This window comes from Musa acuminata, chromosome BXJ1-3 (genome assembly GCF_036884655.1).
Source record: "Musa acuminata AAA Group cultivar baxijiao chromosome BXJ1-3, Cavendish_Baxijiao_AAA, whole genome shotgun sequence".
Lineage (NCBI taxonomy): Eukaryota > Viridiplantae > Streptophyta > Magnoliopsida > Zingiberales > Musaceae > Musa > Musa acuminata.
The window spans coordinates 485,888-508,509 of record NC_088329.1 but is presented as its reverse complement, the minus strand read 5'-3'; the positions used below and the strand labels follow the sequence as shown (position 1 = coordinate 508,509).

At 38.1% G+C, this 22,622-nt stretch overlaps 2 protein-coding genes across 3 annotated transcripts; one reads left to right on the top strand and one right to left on the bottom strand.

Annotated features, from left to right (window-relative positions):
- Positions 1-5,233: 5,233 nt before the first annotated feature.
- On the top strand, positions 5,234-16,723 carry LOC135614540 (probable protein phosphatase 2C 60). The gene is made up of 5 exons (XM_065112025.1): positions 5,234-5,801; positions 6,066-6,469; positions 7,002-7,369; positions 11,237-11,473; positions 16,127-16,723. The coding sequence occupies exons 2-5, from the start codon at positions 6,154-6,156 to the stop codon at positions 16,394-16,396; spliced, it is 1,191 nt and encodes a 396-aa protein (XP_064968097.1). The 5' UTR covers positions 5,234-5,801; positions 6,066-6,153; the 3' UTR covers positions 16,397-16,723.
- Positions 16,724-18,599: 1,876 nt separating this feature from the next.
- On the bottom strand, positions 18,600-21,470 carry LOC135614530 (serine/threonine protein phosphatase 2A 57 kDa regulatory subunit B' beta isoform-like). Of its 2 annotated transcripts, none has more exons than XM_065112005.1 (3): positions 20,329-21,470; positions 18,943-19,237; positions 18,600-18,831 (listed from the first exon to the last, which is right to left on the bottom strand). In XM_065112005.1, exons 1-2 carry the CDS (start codon positions 21,346-21,348, stop codon positions 18,944-18,946), a joined length of 1,314 nt encoding a protein of 437 aa, XP_064968077.1. In that variant the 5' UTR covers positions 21,349-21,470; the 3' UTR covers positions 18,600-18,831; position 18,943. The 2 variants fall into 2 exon arrangements, with proteins under 2 accessions (XP_064968077.1, XP_064968083.1); XM_065112011.1 differs by having other exon boundaries at positions 18,600-18,740.
- Positions 21,471-22,622: the final 1,152 nt, after the last annotated feature.

Here is a 22,622-nt window from a genome sequence, read left to right as displayed (position 1 = left end):
CTTTAGGGTAAAGTTTTATTCATACCTAAATGTAATGTCTATCTCAAGATTTCAATAATTATGTTTTGTATCCATACAAAATCACGTACCTTCGATGCTTTTGTATGGATGTATCAATCATGAGAGATACATATACTTAAGGCATGTCAAGCACTCTGTAAGTGGTTATAGTAATGGGGAATAACTTTTTATTTTGGATAAACACATAAATGTAGGAGATATTTTTTGAATGCATCGAGCGTTTTAATTTTTTTTTATCCAAAATAGACATATTAGACAAAAGAAGATTCATTATTAAATCAGAGTGCATCATGGGCTTTGGATACTTTTGTTTTGGGTGAATGCATTAGATACAAGAATATATCTTATTAGGTTAAGGTGCATCGTGCACTTTATCCCATTAGGTGCGTACTTTTGTGTTAGGTGAGATGCATCAAGCATAAGGAGCATCTTTAGACTATTAAGATACGTTAGTCACTTTTGAATATTATTTTGATTCTTTATATCGTGGCTCGGGAAGTAACACAGTTTGGTTCAGTCCCGATTATGTAAGATCGTCTATGGGATTACTCCGAAGGAAGATTTTAAAAAAAAGGATGTTCTCTCAGTGAATCTGCAAGGGGCTTCGAGTCCCAAGTCCCTGCACAATAGGTCAACACTAAAGAGGGGAGTTCCAGCTTGACTTCTTCGAAGCTTAAATTAGATTTGTATAGATAATAAATCTTCTCCCCCGACATCTATCTAAGAGTGATTTTTATACCTCTTGCGGGGACTCGACTCCCCTTGTGCTTGTTGGTGTCCATCGATATTTTTGTCGGACAATTTGTCTGTTCTAAGGCTATCCTCCCGAGCCCATGCCTTGCGAGATTGTATCTTTGATGACTAACCTTACTTGATTTTAGTTGACGTGGATTTGCAGTGCACCACTTCGGACTTGAAACATGGCATTATTTCTGAGTCAAGTCGCTCCAAAACATAATAATCTCTGTGTTGTTTTGCCCTGCTTCGAGATGTGTATGCTATTTTGGCTGGAGTAGCCTCACATGTGATTTGAAGTGGTTGTCAGCTAAGCGAAATGGCACCACTCATGATCTAAGGTGGCTGTCAATTGGGCGGTGTCAAAATGTACTCTATTAAATATTTTCATATTACATGGATGAATTAGGTATAGTGATATGTTCTACCCAATTAGTGTATATTAGGCGCTTTAGATACTTTTGTCATAGGCAGATGCATCAGATGTCGAGAGATGTATTCTTGGTTAGAGTGCATTGAACACTCTTGATGCTTATGTTCTATATACACACATATGAAGTGTACTTGTATTTTTGCTCGATAAAGTTTGATCAATCGATTTGAATGAGTCAAGGTTATATGCCTAACTATAGTGAGTTAATGGCCAAACATCTTTGCCAAACTAGAGTTGATCATGAATTTTTATTTGGGATTAGGTCGAACATTATTCTTCTTAGGATTTTTTCATATAATTAAAGTTAGTTGGACATATCTTGTCTAAGAGTGCATAGGGTATATCTCAGTCGGGAGTAGATAAAAAAAATTTTACTTCACTAAAGTGGGTCACATATTTTTTTTTCTAAAACTAGATTGGATATGTTTTTTTGCAATAATGTATGAAGTAGTTTTTCCTAACCAGATTGTGTCAAGCATCTGACTTTGACTTGAGTCTAATCATTTATTTGCCACCTAATTAATGAGCATATAATTTTTTTTGTTCGCACATCTTTCTTTTTTAATTTTTTTCATCAAACTTAATTTAATAATAGATATTTGAGGTTTGCCTTATACTTGTACCAGATTACGTTTGATCACCCAATGGGTGATCTTGTATTGTTATTTAAAATATATCACTTGTCCAGAATATTTATGAAGTTAAACACAAGGTGGGCAAGAAGTAATAAAAGTGTATACTATTTCTATTGAGACATATGTTGTTATGAATTATACAAGTTATGAGAGAAGATGGATGACGATCTATATCATTATAATCAAAGCCTAAACCTACTAAGTTTGAGAAAGGGATCAACGAGTATAATTATCCTAGTTCAATTTTTGATGGGGGGAGAATCTATAATATTTAAAGAGTTGATGATAGGAGAGTATAACTTAAAAACTGTCATGAATTATGCAAGTTGCGAGAGAAGAAGGATAATGATCCGTGTCATTCTAATTAAAGCCTAAACTTACTAAGTTCGAAAAAGGGATAAGTAAATATAGTTATCCTAGTTGGATTCTCAATTAAGGAAGAGTTTATAACGTTTAAAGAGTTAATGATAGAAGTGTATAGCTTGGATTGGTATGGATGTTCTCTTGGATAAGAAGAGGGGATAAGAAGAGGCTAACCACTATGTGGATGGTTGGGAGAGGAGTCTCCTCCTCAACATATTCCTAAGGGTCTTATGTTTTTTATTTTCCTATAATATATACTTCAAACCTAGTTAGAGTAGTATTAACTCGAGAAGATTGAGTTTGAGTCTAATCAGAATAGATCTCCAAGGAGTTTTGACTTGAACCCATGAGGTGACTTGTTAGAGGCAAAGTTCTCTCTTATCTAAGAAAAGTTCAACTATCTAATTATAATTTAAATGACTCCTACAAAAACTTAGAGCACGTGTAATTAGGTTGGTTAAACGCTCAAGCCAATAATATTCTATTTAGATGCTACATTGACGTGGTATGCCGAATTGACACTTTGATCATTTTTCGACTGAATGAATTTTATATCTCGAGTCTCAATTGATTATAAATCATTGTCATTATATATTTTTCATGAGAGCTTTATTAAAAAAGATTTGGTCTGATAGTTAAAATATAATTTTTTTTAAATTTATTTAAAATTGTCACAAGGAGTTGAACAATACTTTTTTTATAATTTGTTTGGCCTTTTTCTTTTATACTATTGAGCTTCATCCCACCATTCATGTTGAAATCAATTTTTATCAACCCTATTAAACCTCAGCCAAAAAGGTTATTACGGGCATCATAAGAAGCATTCCCCAATGACTCATTATTGAAGATTGATCTCTTAGTGAGAGAAATTTAAATAACATAAGACAAGAGCAAGCAAGCTAAGCGGGGATGAGACCCCACAACCCTAACGATGACATGAGAGAGAGAGAGAGCATGGCATTGATGGTGAAGGGGCAAAGGACAAAGTGTCTTCATAACATGGCATTGATGAGTGCAAGTTCATGCACTGTTGTTGTTTGAGTGGCTTCTGAGAAGGCTCCCACCTCATCATTTTCGAGCACATCTCTCTCTCTCTCTCTCTCTCTCTCTCTCTTTCTCTCTCTCTCTCCTGGTCTAAAACATCGCCATGAAATAAATCAGGACCACCTCATATCTTTCCTTCTTTTTTTCTTTTCTTTTATTTTATTAAGAATATAAAATTACAAAGAATAAAAAATGAATACAAGGCCTCGAAAGTTCACTACAATGGCAAGTCTCATCCGTCATGCTTTCATATGAGTTAATTGTCATAAAAAAGAATTTGAAGATTTAATGAATAACACCAAATCGATTTGTATCATCGGTCACAGTAAAATAAATATCGTACAACTCTAATTTAACTAGTTAAGATTTTGATCCTTTGATCGTTTATCATTTACATAAAAAAATATTTAACTTAGCTAGACGATTCTTTATGTTTAAATAATATTTGATATTATTTTTGATGAAACTATCCACGATAAAATAACTACTAATTAAATTCCAATAATTATGTATTTTATTTTAAAAAAGATTCTTGGGTATATCTAGCAAAACTCTCGTAAAGAAAAAACTTTAAATACAAACCATTGTTTCTCGGACTAATGAAATCCTTAGTCGAGAGTTTAAATATTTATATCGCGTATGTTCATATTCTAAATTTTATAAATGAAACGATAAACTCTCCTCCCTACACCCCTCTTTGTGACGAATATGATTTTGTAACATTTATTAAATTAAAAATTATTAGTCATGAAAAATTTGTGATTGAGTTCAATACTTATAATGCATTCACGAGATCCTCATTTAGCTCAAGAAATTGTAATGTTGAGGTCGACCTCACGCGAACATTTGATCACATAGTAGTATTGAATTTGGATGGAGAATGCATACTTATACTTGACCCACTAAATTAACGAATGCTATTACATCGATCCATACCCGAAAAGTTGAATTCTAACCCGTAATGGGTAGGCCCGCTCCTAAATGATAGCAGAGTGGATACGTGCAATACATGGCAAGGCTAGTAAACGCATTGGTCGTAGACATGTGAGTCACCGAGAAAGCAACAAGACTTGGTGGATAGACACACCGCACCCTTCTTAATGGTCAGTGTTCCAATTATATTAAAAATAAAAATAAAAATAAAATTATGTTTGTCCTAAGTAGTTCCAAGTTTTTATTTTATTAATATTTAATATATTTTTATTTTTTTAATTAATATTTATATTTAGTATATTTATTAAAAATATAAATATTTAATTTAAAAAATATTTATTATTTTATAAGTTTCTTTTTTATGGAGTTTGAAAAATATTAAAATTTATTTTTAAAATGATTTTTTATTGATTTAAATATTTTTAATATTAATTATTTTTTAAATCAAAATAAAAAAATATTAATTCTTTGAATGGATTTAGGAATATAATGATATATTTTTTAATCCCTGCATCGTCCTGTAGGCGGACAGCCATCAGTTCCTCGATAATATTTAAATATCCAAAATCTTCTTGAATCTGAATCAAATATTTATTTTTCTATTAGTCTCCTCATAAAATCTAATCTAGTAAATAAAAAATTAAAATATAAAAATATTTTGCCAGTTAAGAGTAACAATACATCTCATTCTAATGTCTGAATCCAATCCAGAAAGATATGAATAATAATTCTAAAATTGTTAGGATTCACTCATAAAATATTCTCACCAAAAAAACATAAAAAAAGGAATCGATGAGCTAAAATGTCTAACACCATCGAGTAATAGATAGATAGGTTTATTTGCAGAAAACTACAAATCCTTTTAGGGGTTATTTGACTATTCTCATGTCACCAAGGGGTGTATTTGCATGAAATAGTCATACGTACGCCTTATTGGGCTAAATTTAGCATTTGTAATCTCTTTAGGGACTATAGTACAAATATCTGCTGATGTCACTTCCCTCAAGTCCCGTTAAATGCTTCTCTCTCTTCCCCATCTCTCCCAGTACTCCCTACTCCTTCCCTCTCTCTCTCTCTCTCTCTCTCTCTCTCTCTCTCTTCTGGTCTGTTGGTGGAGCCCGTCGCCGCCGCTGTGCCTCGCTGGCGTTGGCCTCTCTCTTGTCGGTTTCTGAGGGGCTTTGTCTGCTAGTGGTGTCGGAGAGATTAAACGCCTTCTTTTCCTCCAAATCTCCTGCCTGGAAGCCAAACCCAACCTCACATCTTCCCACTTCTTCAATCCTTTTAAGAAGAATCGTCTCGTCATCTCCAGATCTGAGGTTGCCGCACAATTAATCGCCCAACCTAGACCTAAATAGGTGTTTTTGACCGCCCTTTCGTGTGCGACGCGTCGGATTTGAGGCGTTTCTGACGGGCAATTCTTTCTGGGAATTATCCCGCTGCCGCTCGTGAGGCCGCGGTCGGCATGGATGAGAAGATGCGGTTGTCAGGATTGGTGAGAAGATCGCGTGGGTCGTTAGATCGTTTCTTTTCTTCGAGTTAGTGTACGAAAGGCTGATCCTGGACTAGGTTCTCTCTAATTTGGTGAGAGGTTTTCTGTCGGCCGCGCCGTCGGGGGTTGAGTTGAATCTGGAGAGGAGGTAATCGATTTCTCTGATTTTAGATTTTTGCCTCTGAACTTGAGACCTATTGTACGAGCAAATTTCATGATCATATTTTGCTGACATAACGTACTAAAGTAGTCAAAGAGTGATTTTTTCGACTTCTTTGATTCTTGTTTGCAATAAAGTTTCCGACTTTATGAAGAAAGAAAAGTTGGATTTTTGATGGAGTCTTCCTGCTGCTGCTTTCGAATCATTCTTATCTGGTAACTGATGCGATCTATGTGAATTCTCTTGATGCAGAGTCGGAAAATTTGGTTTCTTTCCCCTTTGTTGGATACTAACTGAATTAAAATAGATGTTAAGAAGGCGAGCTTGGATGAGATGAGGGATGCTAGCAGCATTGATGAACCTACTGAGGGCCTGCTGGCAGCCATCGGATCGGTCTGTCCACTCAGGCTCTGAGGTCGTAGGCCGGCAGGATGGGCTTCTGTGGTACAAGGACAGCGGACAGCACACAAACGGTGAGTTCTCCATGGCTGTGGTCCAAGCAAACAACTTGCTTGAGGACCAGAGCCAGATCGAGTCTGGACCACTGAGTTTGCTTGATACCGGGCCATATGGTACCTTCGTGGGTGTGTATGATGGCCATGGAGGTCCAGAAACCTCCCGTTATATCAATGATCATCTCTTTCAGCATTTGAAAAGTAAGTTCTTAATTTCCAAACTGCATGCTTAGATCTTGGGGTTTAGGTTTGATTCATTTTTTTTAAGCTCGGTAACTTGGTGAATTGGTACATGAAGTTCACTAAGACAAAAAGTTATTTTGTTTTAAGAAACCATCTACCTTGCTACTTTTGAGTAACTGGTTGAATACAATTCAACTGGGATGATACTCTTGATTAAAGAACATGTTCTAATAATTGAATGGATGGATAGCTTTTAGACTTGGGAACCAGCTGTGAGATGTAACAAAGCTTTAGTTTGTAATTGGCAGCTCCGTGAAATGTTTTTTGCCCTTGCCTTTATTGTTCTCTATAGTACTGGACATCTTGCTCAGGTTTTGAATTTTATGTTATTGTTTGTTAGTGAAATTGTGTTGTTTCCGGGATTCCAGACCCTGAAATTGTGGTTTCTTTCTTTCACTTTGTTACAAATCCGAGATATAACACACCATATCTCAGTCCACAAATATTCTACTGTTCTTATACGTGTGTGTGATAAAAGACCTTTTGGCAGGATTTGCAGCTGAACAGCAGGCCATGTCAGCTGATGTAATAAGGAAGGCATATCAAGCTACAGAGGAAGGTTTTTTCTCTCTGGTTAACAAGCAATGGCCTATGACACCTCAGATTGCAGCTGTTGGCTCGTGCTGTCTGGTTGGTGTAATCTGTGGTAGTATGCTATATACAGCTAATCTTGGGGATTCCCGTGTTGTTCTTGGGAAACTTGTAAAAGCAACTGGAGAAGTTTTGGCTGTCCAGTTGTCAGCAGAGCATAATGCTGGAATTGAGTCTGTGAGACAGGAGTTGCATTCAATGCACCCAGAAGACAAGCAAATTGTTGTCTTAAAGCATAATGTCTGGCGTGTGAAGGGCCTTATCCAGGTGCTCAAACATAAAACTTATCGTCTTGTTAATTTACTGAAGAACGAGAAAACAAGTTTTAAACCACCTAGTATTTATGCTTCTTCAGATTTTCCATATCGAATGTCTAGAACAGGACCTTCTAATTCTTTAACTCGCATGCAGTTTACAAAGGGTCATGCATTTGAATTATTTTTCTTCGATCTGAAAAATGGTTGTTAATCCACTGGGAAAAAAGTAATTGTTAAGTAGCCAATCATGCTGGCCTGTAGGTTCTCCTCATCAAAGCATCAAATGAAATCCTTCCATAGAAGCAACTGGTGGATGCATGAAATTCTTTGTTTTAAATGGTTTGGCTGTACACGTTTATATATCGTTATTGTAATAATTTAGTATCTTAAAGAAGGAGATAACGAGTTTGTTTCAAAATGTTTTTGCTTGATTTCTTTGTTACTTGGTTGCCTTAAGGACTTCTCATGTTTAGGTGAACTGATACTCTTGGATATAACTTGAGACCAGAACATTATTTACTTGTAGATTAAGAGGGCTATATTTTGATTTGTGTTTCGAGCCATCTTTTCACCTATGTTATGTCCAGGGTTAACCTATGAATATCGGGACATTGTCTTCTCTATTGACGGATAAGTTTTACGACCTGTTACCAATATCTTCGATAATCATAGAAGCCAATCACTTGATGGAGGTTGTTCCAGTCTAAATATAAACATTTATCCTTCAAATGAATTTAAATTGATTTTTCCTTTTCTTCAACCTTGAACAATTTAAAGCACATATTGTTTTTCATCCATTATATAACTTAAAATTGCATCTGTAGCAAATTTACGAGTGCCATAAATTTGTAACTTCCTCTGGAAACCTGTTTTAAATTTTCAGTTGATCTCATTTATTTGTAGTCAGGATGCTTGAAGGCATTCAAAGGGTACATGAATATACTTTGTCAAATAGTCTTTGCTGAACTTTCTGTCAAACCACTTTAGTTAACTTCATATCACTAGTCACCACCTTTTCTACTTGATGCATTGCTAATTTGAGAGGGTTGCATCTCATGAACTGTTGAATCAAAAATGAAAATTGCATTTAGCCTCTGTAAATGGAATGAGAAATGACTTGGTAGTTCTGCTTGCTTGAGGATATCACTCTTAATAGGAATTGGCAGATGGAAGATGGAAAAATATTTTTCTAATTCTCTTTTAGATGATGTCAAGACTTTCAAGTACTCTCAAATTATTAAATATTGATTTCTTTTTTATTTATAATTATTTTTGGATAAATGAAGCTTAATTTTCTTAAACTTTTACTAATTTGAACAAATTATATTTATCCTTTTAGTTAGTTCAACCATGCTGACTCTTTTCTCTATCATAGGTTGTTTGTTGTTAGTTTTTAATAAAATAGTTTTAAGTTTTGGCTGTTCAATTTAGCACCTACACGGCATTTGGGTCCACCTGTTTGGCTTGATATGGTTGGTTTCATTAGCAGCCCACTAGCTTTTGTCATTTTTGAATGTTTTCACCCAGATTTTGTCAAAATCATATAGAACTAGTCATAGAGGACTTTCTGTCAGTATTTTGTTTATTTTGGCCCTTATGTCCATCATTTTGGCGGACTTACCGCTTATCAAGATAGTTACTAATTTATTCAAGATTTATTTGCAATTTTCTCAATTCTACCATGTTTTGTTGGATTTTCTTCTTCATCCACCTTACTTTTAAGTTCGTTATGCACCTAATTTGTTTTATTTGTTTGTAGCAGTGATTTAAAAAACGCTAGGCGCCAAAAGGCGCTAAGGTCCAAAAACTCTTGAGGCGCTAGGCGCTCGCCCGAGCGAAGCGAGACGCTAAAATATAAAAATATATAATATAATTAATAAATATAATTATTTAAAATTTTAAATTAAAATATGTTATTAAATTAAGAAAATCTAAGATACAAAATCACAATGTCACATTAACAAAAAGTTTCAAAATTCAAAACAATAAAATTTTATATCAAAGTCATTCATCATAATCAATATTATCGTCATTTTCACATAAATCATCTTCATTGAATCTTTTTTTGATGTCATTGGAGACTCTATTGAGTTGTTCTGTACACTTGTCATTTATCTTGAAACCTAGTAATAATTTCAAATAAATAAAAATTAACAGTATTAAAATCAAAATAATATATTATTAATCTATTAATAGTATTGAAAATTAATAATTTTAAATAAATTTAATAATATTAACAGTATACAGTATACTGTTAACAGTATACTGTATACTATTAACAGAAGGAGAAGAAGAAAATGTAAAGGGGTGATGAGCCTGCTGATTGAGAAAAAAGGAAGCGGCAGCGGCAGTGGAGTGTAAGGAGGTAGCGGCAGTGGCAGCCGTGACAGCGGCAGCGACAACAGGAGCGGGAGCAGGAGCAGGAGCAGGAGCGGGAGCGATGAGTAGCGGGAGGCGCGAGTGGCGACAGCGGCAGCGTTTGCGAGCAGCGACAGCGGCGAGCATCGATAGCGGGAGCAGGAGCAGGAGCGGCGAGCAGCGGGAGGCGCGAGTGGCGACAGCGGCAGTGTTTGCGAGCAGCGACAGCGGCGAGCAATGGCAGCAGGAGCAGGAGCAGGAGTGGGAGCAGAAGCGGTGAGTAGCGGGAGGCACGAGCGGCGACAACAGCAGCGTTTGCGAGTAGCAACAGCGACGAGCAGCGGGATCGGGATAGAGAGCGGCAACGAGGGTTAGGGTTGGGTTGTCACTGATATCGGTTTTAGTTGGTTCGATTGAACCAACTAACCATCGGAGACTGAACCAGGACCAAACCAGACCTAAAATCCTGGTTCGGTCGCCTTGGTTAACCCAGGCGCTCGCCCGAAGCGCCCAACACCTGGGCTCGGGCGAGCGCCTAGGCAGCGCCTCTTTGAAGGGCGCCACCTGGAAGATTAGCGAGGCGCTCGGGTCTTGCCTCGCCTTGCCCGAGCGCCTAGGCGAGCGCCCGAGCGCCTTTTTAAATCGCTGGTTTGAAGACAATTGTCCTTGTCAATTTTCAAGTATGCAAATTTTATCTCATCAAAGGTTTCATAACAAACTGCAAGTGACTATGTAATCGATGGTCTGCTTTCTTTTTATGGTTACAAATCTTGACAAACTGGAATATCAGAAGATGCATGTTTTATTATACTTTTTTTTCATGTAGAGAAAAATATTGAATGGCGTAAATTGATTTTTCCCACAAAACTGTGTTGAAAATACAGGTAGTGTTGATCACTGCTATTAATTTTCCCATATATTATACTTTGCATCATTCATAGAGTACAAATTGTAATTCAAAAGTAGCTGTGATCTATAAAAAAAAGAATCCAGATAGCACATTATGCCTTGTTTAGTTAAAATTTTCATTCTAATAGAAACTTGATCTGAAACTGCTGAAACCAAAACTTGGTGGTCTTGACTGGAACTGAAGGAAACTAAGTTCTATACCCTCGGTAGGCCCTTCTTACATTTTTGCAAATTTTGCTTTAGCAGACATATAAGGGAACATGTGATGTGTGATTATCAAATGCTAGTCCACTGTAGATAGCCCAATTTCAAATCTTTGCTCACTAAATACCTGCTCTATACCTTGAGGTTCACCACCATCACATTAATAATCATCTTCATGCACCCCTTAAGTTGTTTAAATGAATGTTCCAACCATGGTACATTATTTATGTATCTATTGCTTCTTACTGATTCTTAATATTTAGTCTAACTGGCATATCTATTGCAAATTACAGATTCTTTATATATTAATATTTAGTCTCACTTATTCATTTATAAAGAACAATATCTAGATTTAGCTTCTTGTATCTTTGTGGCTTATTACTAATCAAATACATCTATCTTGCAGGTCTCTAGGTCGATTGGTGATGTATACCTAAAGAAGGCAGAATTTAACCGGGAACCACTATATGCGAAGTTTCGACTTCGTGAACCTTTCAAAAAACCCATACTCAGCTCAGAGCCATCGATTTCTGTGCAACTGCTGCAACCACAAGATCAGTTTCTTATATTTGCGTCTGATGGCCTCTGGGAGCATCTTAGCAACCAAGAAGCAGTGGATATTGTTCATAATGGTCCTCACAGTGTATGTTTTCTATCTTTATACTATTTTATCATTTTTTTAATAGAGTCCATAAGTGGCCATTGTTTTTCTAATACAAAATAAAATCATTTTAAGTAATGAATTTTTCTCTTTCTATTTCATTTTGGAAAATTAAGTGATGCATTTTATGATTCAAGTTATTGAGTTTACACATAGAATCAAATTAGAAAGTGGTTGGACATGTAAGGTTGGGAAATGTGTTAAACAATTCAATAGAGACAAGGAGTTGTCCCAACCTTGGATAAATTTGCATATGATCCTTGGCCCGAAAATCTGACTTGTGCAAGCAGCTAAGAATTGATGCATAAATATTATGGGAAGAGCAAGTTTGCCATATCAGCTAATCTAAATCCAGTTTGGCCAACCCAGATTAATATTCACCAAGGCTGATTTGCTTTTTTGGCTTCTCAGTCCTACCACTACAGATAAGTCAGACTTGGACAAAATTGGCTAATCCATGCTGGAATTGTGAATTGGACAGAGGTCTTCTGGATGAATTTTATTAGTTAGGGAATCTTTTGCAAATGTTATAAGTAGTTACTAAGATTGCCCAAGGAGAATACAAAAGGTTTCCAGATAAAAGGAAAATGAAAAATCTTAGGTTTGATTAAAGATTAAAAAGAAAAAAGAAGTATTCAATTTGATTGAAGATTTTATCTCTAAAAGGAAGTTCCTTCACAAAGAAGGAGGCCTATCGATGATATCGAAAAAACTTAAAGATATATATTCTTGAAGAAGAAAAAATGGCATGATTGATATATTTTGACTTATTAAATGCAATTTTCTTTATTGTATTCTTCATGATATTTGTATTTTTCTTTTTATCTTATACTTGGGGGGTCTTGAAAAGCGGAAATGGGACCGTTACTAGAACATGATAGATTGCTGAATAAATGGAAGATATATCTTTTCTCACATTATGTATGTGTGGGTTGTTTGAGATTACATTCTCTTTATCAACGATATGATTCTATTGAGTCCCTTTTTTAGTTGGAGTGAGTCGGGTAGTTATCATTTTTCAATTTTATTTTATTTAAAACTTTATGTTCTCTGTTTAACAACTATTGAATCCTAGAAAAAAAAAAAAAACTCTTTGCTCCTTCCATGCACATGGGGTCAATAAATTTATGGCAAATTTTTAACTAAAGTATTTATGAAAGAGTTCAAGATTTGAAGGTTAAGTTGAAGAGTTAGTTAGCTATTTGCACTAGATAATGTCAAAAACTCTAAAGTGGACAAAGATCATGGCAACTATGAATAACTTCAAAGGCATTGAAGTTTTATATCAAGTTGCATTGTCTAATAACTAAAGAATGACATGCAAATTTAGACATTGATGCTATGAGGTTGTTGGTGTTTTCAGAATACATGGATGAGATATTTGAGAACATCATGCTCTCAAATCTTATTTTCTTTTGCCTGTTTGAACTTGCAGGGTAGATGTTGAAACCTGAAACCTTTCTTATGCCATCTTCCATACGTAGCAGTAAAAAAAAAGGTTCCTTCCTGTTTTTTTGACAGTGATAGATTGACAAACACAAATCTCCAACATTGTTGATTGATAGTATGGATATCTCATTCTGAACCTTTTATCCCAATTTGTAGGTTCTTTAAAGAAGCTTTGGTATGTACTCAAGGATATGTTCTTTTGATGCAAAAGCTATCCTTTTGATCCACGTTTGGATTGAATATTTAGTTCAACCATATTTGAGGGCCTGCATAAAATAAAAAGTTAATAATGCTTAAGCCAGAGAAAGTGGATCCATCTCATACAAACTTTATTTTGTTTATCATCAAGCCATGCAAATTAGTTGATTTATTGTCATATCCAAGGCATAAAATCTCAGCCTGGAACCAATTCAAGTCAACATGTGATAATACCAATTATCGACCAGATTAATATAGTACCAGTAACAACGAACATGTGCTGGTATGGTTCAATACTGGTCGACATCCTATTAAATTATACATTTCTTGTCTCAATAATGAATCAAAATATAGTTCTTAGTCATTACAAATCGCATATCAAAATCACATGTACAAAAAATTTCCACAAGTCCATAAAGATAGCACATGATATATATTCGATGATATGTATATTTATAAATGCTGAAACATGGGTGCAAGGCATACCATATAAGTCCTAATCCTCATGTAATACCAAAATGAATGTTGTGGTGCTCAAGAGGTGGTCGTGGCCCAATATCGAGGTCATAATTTTGTAAAACCAACTCATAATACTCATGAAGGTGTTAGCTAGCTTGGTTGGTAAGGATCTTGATAGTTTATCGCAAAGTCCTGGACTCAAATCCCGCCTTTGCCACTTACCCTTTTCAAAAAACTCATGATACTCATAACTTTTGGTGTCAATATACCATGTGCCAATTCTGGATTGAGAAGTGATCATTAAATGGCAGGTTGGTGCCTACACCATTGTTACAGTTGGTACTCCTGCACTCTTGCTTGTGTATATTGTATGAGCTGTAACTCCAATAATGGTTGTTAAGCTCCAGAACAGTATAACTGCCATGAACATGTTGCAGTTGTGGGTCTAAGCCATACAAAACCTTGGACTTGGTAAATTGCGATCAATTGTATGTTGGTACGAGGGCTATAACCATTGGAAAGTCCTATCTGCCTTGATATATGTTTCTGATCATCTCCTTGATGTCATCAACTATCTTTTGCCACCTGAGCTCATAAAACTAGATTTAGACCAGTCACTCAATCTCAAACATAACCTTGAGTGCAGTCTTTCTCTTAAATGGATGATTAACTGTGCCTTGTGTCAATGTCTTCATCAACATTGGAATGTCACTAATGTCCATTATCAAACCCATAGATGTGCAGCACATGGTGTCCAGAAAAGATGCAAATGTGTGTCCATCAGTTGTTAAATGACCCTCCTGAAATAAATGTCAGTTATCACTATCTAAACTATGACTTTCTCCAATCTCAACTCCATCAGATTGCATCATGAATCTGATCTGATGTATTGATGGACTTGTGGAAGATAGTGTTCCCATTGTTATTTTCTGAAGCTACTTTGATATTATTACCCAATTAATATTAAAAACAGTATTTAAAATGAGAGTTAAAAACCTAAATCTATCATAGATCCTCAGAAGTCCAGATGGTGTTCAATGCATCTAGCCTACATTTAGAGGAATCTTTGTTAGATCGGCATATATATATATATATATATATATATATATATATATATATATATATATATATATATATATATATATATATATATATATGTTGATTAGATCCACATGTCCTTAGGTTAGTTATGCAAGGATTTAGGCCTAATCTACTGAGTCTTAGACTAATCTGTGTGGAACTAGCTTAGATATATGTGGGTATGGAGTGGAATTTGTGAGCGCTTAGGTAGAACCACATCGATCTGGATGGTTTTTGTGGATCTTAGCTGGATATGCAATCTAACCTATGTTCACCAATCTTCAGTGGAGATTTCGAATTTAGGGTTAGATTTACACCAATCTTCGTTGGAGATTTTGATCTTGAGCAAATGAGTGCAAATCTTGGCCAAGTCTCTTCCAACCTAGCGAGGATCCTCACAAGGCCAACATGTGGTGCCAGCATAGATTCAAATAGATCTATGCAAAATATGCATAGAACTGCCCTTAATAGAACAATGCAAGCATGAAACTAGAAACTTAAGCCATCAAGCAAAATACCACTCTTAAGGAAGAAAATTAAGCAAATGAACATGGTGCCAAGCTTTAAATTTGCTTTAATAGGGAGACACTAAATTCCTTCCCAAGAAATACATCTTGTAGCAAGGAGGTAAAAGGCTTTAAATTTAAGCAGTTCGAGAAATTTGATGCTAAAAGGGAGAAACCTGGAGAAAAAAATAAAGAAAAATAGAAGAGAGGAAACAAGCTCCTGATGGAGAAAAAGGTAAGAGGAAAAGGGGAATCAGATGAGAAGAGTGGTTTCTGATGAGGAGGTTTTAGGCATTGAGCAATATACCTGGGGTAACAACTTGATATATATACTCCAGTATGAACTTGGACCGAGCAATTTCATCTGATTCATGTACTGTCTCATGGTTGGACCAGTATATACCAGGCATTATGGTCTGATCCAACCAAAACTTCAGATGTTGGTCATATCTGGGAAATACAGAAATTGTACTTGGAGTATGTAATGATGGTACCATTCTTCTCGCATTTGACTCGGAGATCTTTGTTGGCCCACAAAATGGGTCAGTGAATTTTGAAGTAAATGCCATACTATATCAGCATTCTTGGTTTTAACATAAAACTTAGGCAGCGCATTTGCATGTCTCAGTAGGTGCCATGGTTTCACAGTGATGGGTTAGTTGACCCACAAAATGGGTCAGTGAATTTTGAAGTAAATGCATATTATATCAGCATTCTTGGTTTTAACATAAAACTTAGGCAGCGCATTTGCATGTCTCAGTAGGTGCCATGGTTTCACAGTGATGGGTTAGTTGGCCCACAAAATGGGTCAGTGAATTTTAAGTAAATGCATATTATATCAGCATTCTTAGTTTTAACATAAAACTTCGGCAGCGCATTTGCATGTCTCAGTAGTTGCCATGGTTTCACAGTGATGAGTTAGTTTCATATCTATGAACTGCAGGGGAGTGCTCGGCGTCTAATCAAAGCTGCACTTCAGGAAGCAGCCAAGAAGAGGGAAATGAGATACTCTGACCTCAAGAAGATCGATCGTGGGGTTCGTCGTCATTTCCATGATGACATCACCGTGATCGTTGTGTTCCTCGATGACAATCTTGTTAGCAGGGCCAGCTCACACAGAGGCCCGACTTTGTCTGTAAGAGGGGGTGGGTTTGCCCCTGCTCCTAACTCTCTTGCCCCCTGTACGACGCCCTCCGAGCCCCGTGCCTCATGATCCAGTCAGGCCACTCCTTGTTATCTTGTGTACTAAATTAAAGCTTCAAGACCACTTCCATGATCATGTCCTCGGTGACTGAAATGGTGGACACAACTGATTTATATATGTTCTATTATGTGCGCCTAGTGCAGAAATTACCTCCTTTTGTATCATGCTGTTTTCTAATTCTGTCGCCACAGGTGCCAAGGTTGTCTACCATAGATCTCTTTATTCTCTGAATGACTTATTGGCTTTGGTTGTTGCTTGAACTTGTTGGATGCCCAACCCATTGATGTTGTGTTATTGTAAAAGGTTTTATGCAGAAAATAACCCCTTTTGTTATCATGCACAGTCATTCTCTGTTTCTCTCTCTAGCCATGTGGGTTATTGATGCAAACTTGCCTGGCTGTGCAGTGTTTCTTGTCCTCGACAATTTCTTGGATTAGGTTGTCATGGATTTCTGGATGTGCATTCCATTACATTCTTTTTCTCTTATTGATAATGTTGTGGAGTTCATCCCAAAAGTTGCTTCTTTAAATGGACTAATCCACTTACGGCTTTGTTCTGTTTGGTGACATGACATCTGCACCTGTACATATAATGAGCAATATATATAGCCATACACATTGAATCATCCTTCCATATAAAATCCCTACATCAACTTATGCCTCAATCAATCTCCAGGCTCTTCAAAATTTGCAGCACATCATGTTTTTTGACACCAAAACTTTTTGTTCTTTTCTGGCATTTTGATTTCACCCACAGTAACTTTTATATGATGCATCTGAGATCTCATGTTAATGCTTTCTCATGATGCATCTCTGGATTATTCTGGAAATGATAAATGCAAGTCATACCAATGTTCAACAAATCACAATAATATATATATATATATATATATATATATAATCATATTATTATCTAAATAAATATATTGAGATTATTTTTGGACTCTATTTATAGGGTCTAAATAGTGCCCTAAGAAAGGAATCCAAGGGACATGTTATTTCACGAAAGCCATTACCATGATTATCCAATTTAATAAAATAAAATAAAATTTTAATTTTAAAAATTAATTTTGACATAAATAATAAACATTTTGGTTAGTTATGTATTTCTCTATCGAGATGTTCTAACGGTTAGTACATAGTTGCATAATTGATGGGTCATAAGTTTGAGTTTGGTATGTCATCGTCTTATACTTCAAAACAATATAATTAAAATTTTTTTGATAACTTAAAAGAAATATATATTTTTCAAATAAAGTAGATGATGATGGTGATGACGACGACGACAAGAGGGCAAGGGTTTTTGTTTTAGTACTTCAAAATTTCCAATTGTTCTCAGGGACAAATCCAACACATTTCTCCCATAGATTCTCTCTCATCCCATAGTGTCAGCAAAATTAGAGTGTGCACTTTGAATGAATGATCAAACATGATAGTCAGATGAGGTCAGTCCAAAAGGAGATTGACATCTTATGAACTCCTTGATTAGGTTTGGAATCTTGGTAAGGTAGATGTTCTCCTGGCGCCTCATGATGGCACATAAGTGTACTGTGAGCTATATGTTCTCTCTTCCTTGGTCTCATTTATAGAACTGGTGGATCCAAGTATGACTTAATGAAATGATAGAATTTTCTCACTCATCCATATATTCTTTGTTGAATCATTGCATAGGAATCTGATGAAACAATAGTATTTTCTTCACTAATCAAGAAAAAAACTCTTCCATTTGTGTCATGAATCCAAGTATACTTGGTAATACAATGAAGTGGATTTTGTTTACTAATCAAAGAAAACTCAATTCATTTATTCTTTGTTAAATAACTTTGTAGGAATTTGATGGGTCGATAGGATTGTCTCCACTGAAATGTTTGGATTTTGTCTACCTGTGAACGAAAGCTCATCACTTCATTTATCCTTTGCTGAACCACTCGCTTGGTAGGAATTCATTTCAATGGAATGATAGGATCGTCTCCACTGATCAAGCAAAACTCATCCATTTTATTCTTTTGCAAAGTTCATGAATCTTTCAAAGAGGTGTGTTCCCTCCGAGACAACCCCTCCTTTGGACCACGAGAAGCAACTACACACCACACACACATTCTGTAGATTTCCAATTCTCATAGTAGAACAAGGACAAATGATGACCAAAATCCAGCCAAGATGCAAGAGAGAGAGAGAGAGAGAGAGAGAGAGAGAGAGAGAGAGAGAGTATAGACAGTTCCAACTCCAAGAATCTATTACAGGAAGAGAAAAGAATCAAGAAAACATATGCTCCACATTTCCTTAGTTGGTCACAAGTTTGGCACACCTTGATGTTTAGGAGCACCAGTGTTGATTTTGGTGACAGCTTCAGACTGAAACAGGAGGTATGTTCACAATAAGTTACTACTACTGACTTCAGAGAGAGATGTAAATGTTTGAGTTGACTTCCTCTCATCATGTGACCTCAAAAATCAGAAGAAACAAAGAACAAAAGTTAAGCTTCTCTGTATCTTTAGAATCATCAAGTATATATACACCTGCACAAACATGGAGCATTAGGTTTGATTTGTTAACCTTAGCAGCCAGCCATCTCCAGCCTCTCCCACCTTATCTTCCTCTTGGTCTCTTCCTGGATCATCACTGATTCCTTGTGGTCAAGCTCAAGTTGATATCTGGAGTACAACACCGGCTCCATTTCCTCGAGCATGCTCTTCACAGATGTAGTCAGGTGCTGCACCGACTTGCTCCAGTGCCATCTCAGGTTCCTCTCAATGCACTCAACTATGCCAGGAAGAACTTGTTCCCAGGACTGTGATGCCATCTTCACAAACCGTTCGCTGTTCCATACGTACAACGCTCTTTCTGCTACCTGAACAAGTAAAAAATTATAGATTTATTGTAGGAAACAAAAGAATGGACGTAAAAGTCTCAGTTCAGGTTTGCACAATTGTCATCAGAAAGAAAAATTGGGTGCTCTGACCAATGTGCTTGGTAAATCCATCAGGAATCAACAAAAGTCCATTTACGTATACTACTGTAACAACAGTTCAAGGAAATCAATGAAAATTGCTGCAGATGAACCTTCCATTGGAAGGTTCTAAAGCAGAGATGACAAGGCATAAATCATGATTCTATTATATCATACCACGATTAAACCACTAAGTTCATGGTTCACTTTCATGGTGATATTTGTCTATCGTTGTTCCTAACAGTATATGAAGATCGCACCCACAATTATTATCGGCAAAAAGAAAATGCCACATTTTACTCTCCCGGTGAAATGTGGCATTTTGAAGTGCTCCAGAGTTTAGATCTTACGGTTTGAACTTTGACTAATGCACTAAGCACATCGATCAGGAGTCAACATCAGTCCGATTGTGGATAATTGTTCAATAAATTAAGTGAAGGAAGATAATTCATCGAACTAATGGCGTATGATGAAATCAGTGAAAATTGCAGCAGATGAACATTTCATTGGAAGCAGAGATGACAAGGCATACATGATGGTTCTATTCTATCATACCATGATTAAACTATCCATTCGCGAAAAAGCGGGATTACTTCTTCTTCTTCTTCTTCGGTCGAGGGAAGGATGGTAGATGTCTAGAACTCATAGTTGTCACGCCAAAGGATTTGGATGCCTACGATTCATAGTGACTGCTACTTTCCAGACGTATATCGAACTCTAACATCCTCTCTCACACGCAAGCCAGATCAGGACTAATTAAAGATAATGGCGTCGCAAGAATGTTAATCAAATACCATACGAAAAAGAGAGGCGGATTCGAGTTTTAGACTCATGATTTACTCTGATACCTTCTTGATTGGGTTACCGGTAATCCCCAAGCTTTAGATGTCAGGAAGGAAAGGACACAACTACGGATATTGAGATACTGTTATTGTAATTGCAGGATGTTGAGCTATTGTCTTTAGAACAACAAGGCAACAGGGCATCATCACCTGAGAGCTGGCGCTGTTTGAGCACCGGGCGATCCGAGCGCAGAGCGGCGGCGCCAGCCTCTCGAACTGCGGGGGATCCAAGCTCTCCAACAGGTCTTCCAGCTCCCCGAGAAGCAGCACCTCTTTCTGGCAATTGGTGACAGGCCAACGCTTCAAGATGCCCTTCACCACCTCCTCCCCGAGGCCCGGCTCCTTGTGCACGAACTGGGTCACGCAATAGGACAGCTGCCGGTGGTAGGCGCCGATCCCCCTGGGTTTGTGCAGCGGCAGCAGCACCCTCATCAGGAACAGCCTGTGCTCCTCCTTGAGCGGCACAGCGAACCCGTTGATGATGCTGCCCCATATCTCCAGCAGCTCCCCGATGCCGTAATGCCGCTCCCCGTCGAACACGTAGCGGAGGAGCACGTTGTTCATGGACTTCCGCATGAAGGAGCGGTCGGAGGCGAGCTTGGAGTAGAGCTCGTGGAACACGTTCTTGAGGCGGTTGCGCTCCCGCGGGTCCTCGGACTGGAACAGAGCGAGGAGGCCGCGGAGGAAGGCGCGGTCGAGGTGCCTGCACAGGACCTTGGCGTCGGCGCTTGCCACCAGCGCCGCCAGGATGTCGTAGACGATGTGCAGGTGCGGCCACGAGGGGGCAAGGCTCATCGCGAGGCCGTCCTCCTCGTACAGGTCCGGCGGCAAGCAGGGGCTCGCCGGCGGGGGCAGCGGGCGGAAGAGGTTGGCGGAGAGCATGAAGACGAGGGGAGGCCACACCGTGTCGTCGAGCGGCCGCGTGGCGCCCCGGACGGCGGAGAGCACACGGGACAGCTGCTGGCGCTTGACCTCCTGCTGCTGCGACGGCGACTCCAACGTCGGGTCGGCGCAGCGGGATATCGAGGAAAGAAGCTCGTCGACCTCGGCATCAGCGGAGGGGGGCGGCAGGGGGACGTCGTGGGCGACGGCGTCCAGGTCGAAGAGGCAACGGAGGGTGGTGGACTTCCTGTTCGGAGGTGCTTTGGCTGCGGGCCTGGGGGCGCCCATGGAGACTCCGCCTCGGGCTTCTCGCTGCACTGGGTCGGGACTTTGAAGACCGGGGGAGGAGGCCACCTCGTGCTTTTGTCTTGTTCCATGGCGGGCAGTGGCTCGACCGCGGTGGAGAGGGCTGTAAACGACGACCGACCACTTGGAAGAATCTTATCACCTATCTTTAAGAAACAGAGCACATGGGATCCATCCCTCGGAGCGCTTTGTCCGTATCTAGCAGCAATGCTGGCTTCGATTTCGTGATCACCAACAGCGCTATAGCGTCCGCTAATTGGAATTACCGAGTCTTCTAATCCAACGTAACCCACTTCTTTCGAGCAAATCCAAAGATGCAAGAACATTTAAGCTAGATTTCTAGGCCTTGATGATGAAGTGACCATAAGATCAGCGGTCGACGTCTCGTCCATCGTCGTCGACCTCTCGACGCATAATTGGGGTCACCGAGCTCTCATGCCACGCCAAAACGGTCGCAGGCACCGAGAAACCATGATCGTGCATGACCTATGGCAAGTGGCAAAATGATCTAGTGCCGCGTCACATCGATTTGATTTGATTTGATGTCCACGTGATAAAGTAAATCCGACTCAGATACCTATTTTCTTACGTGGACTCATCTAAAATCAAATCAAATAAATAAATAAATAAATAAACCCAAAAGCTATCCGAATCCGATATAAACTCGGATCTTTCAGAGCTAGCTGGGCATCCCAAGAGTCCAAAGAGCATAAGACCAAGAAGCATCAAAGATCAACAAAGCCGACCGAGAAGTCCAGGTGGATGATGGGTGAGGAGGAGGAAGCCATGATCCGATCGTGTGGGCTCGGCTGCTGCAGTCTGCCGCCGGCCGCCCCCGGAAACCAACAATTACATTAGTATAGGCAACAAGATGAACTCATCCGTAGGAGATGACTCCAAAACCTGACAACTAATCGGATGGAGACTTGTATCTGCTTCCTCCGATTTGCTCCGCACAGCATTGCGATGAAGCAAGCGTCAGCAGACGGGTGAGTCCACCACCTTCCTTCGCGTACGACTTTATCCGATAACATGGAATTAGTAAAAGCAAAAACTTTGGGTATTAAAGGTCAAGATTTTTGGGTATGTGAGACAAAAGAGAAATAGTGGGATTGAGGGAGTAATGTTATCTGCACTATGCTTATGATTGATCCACGATCGAATAATTTAAGTTTCTAAATTAAATTGATATTTAATTTAATATATGTTAATCTTTGATAGTGGATAAGATCTTATCTAAATAAGTTCAAAATAAA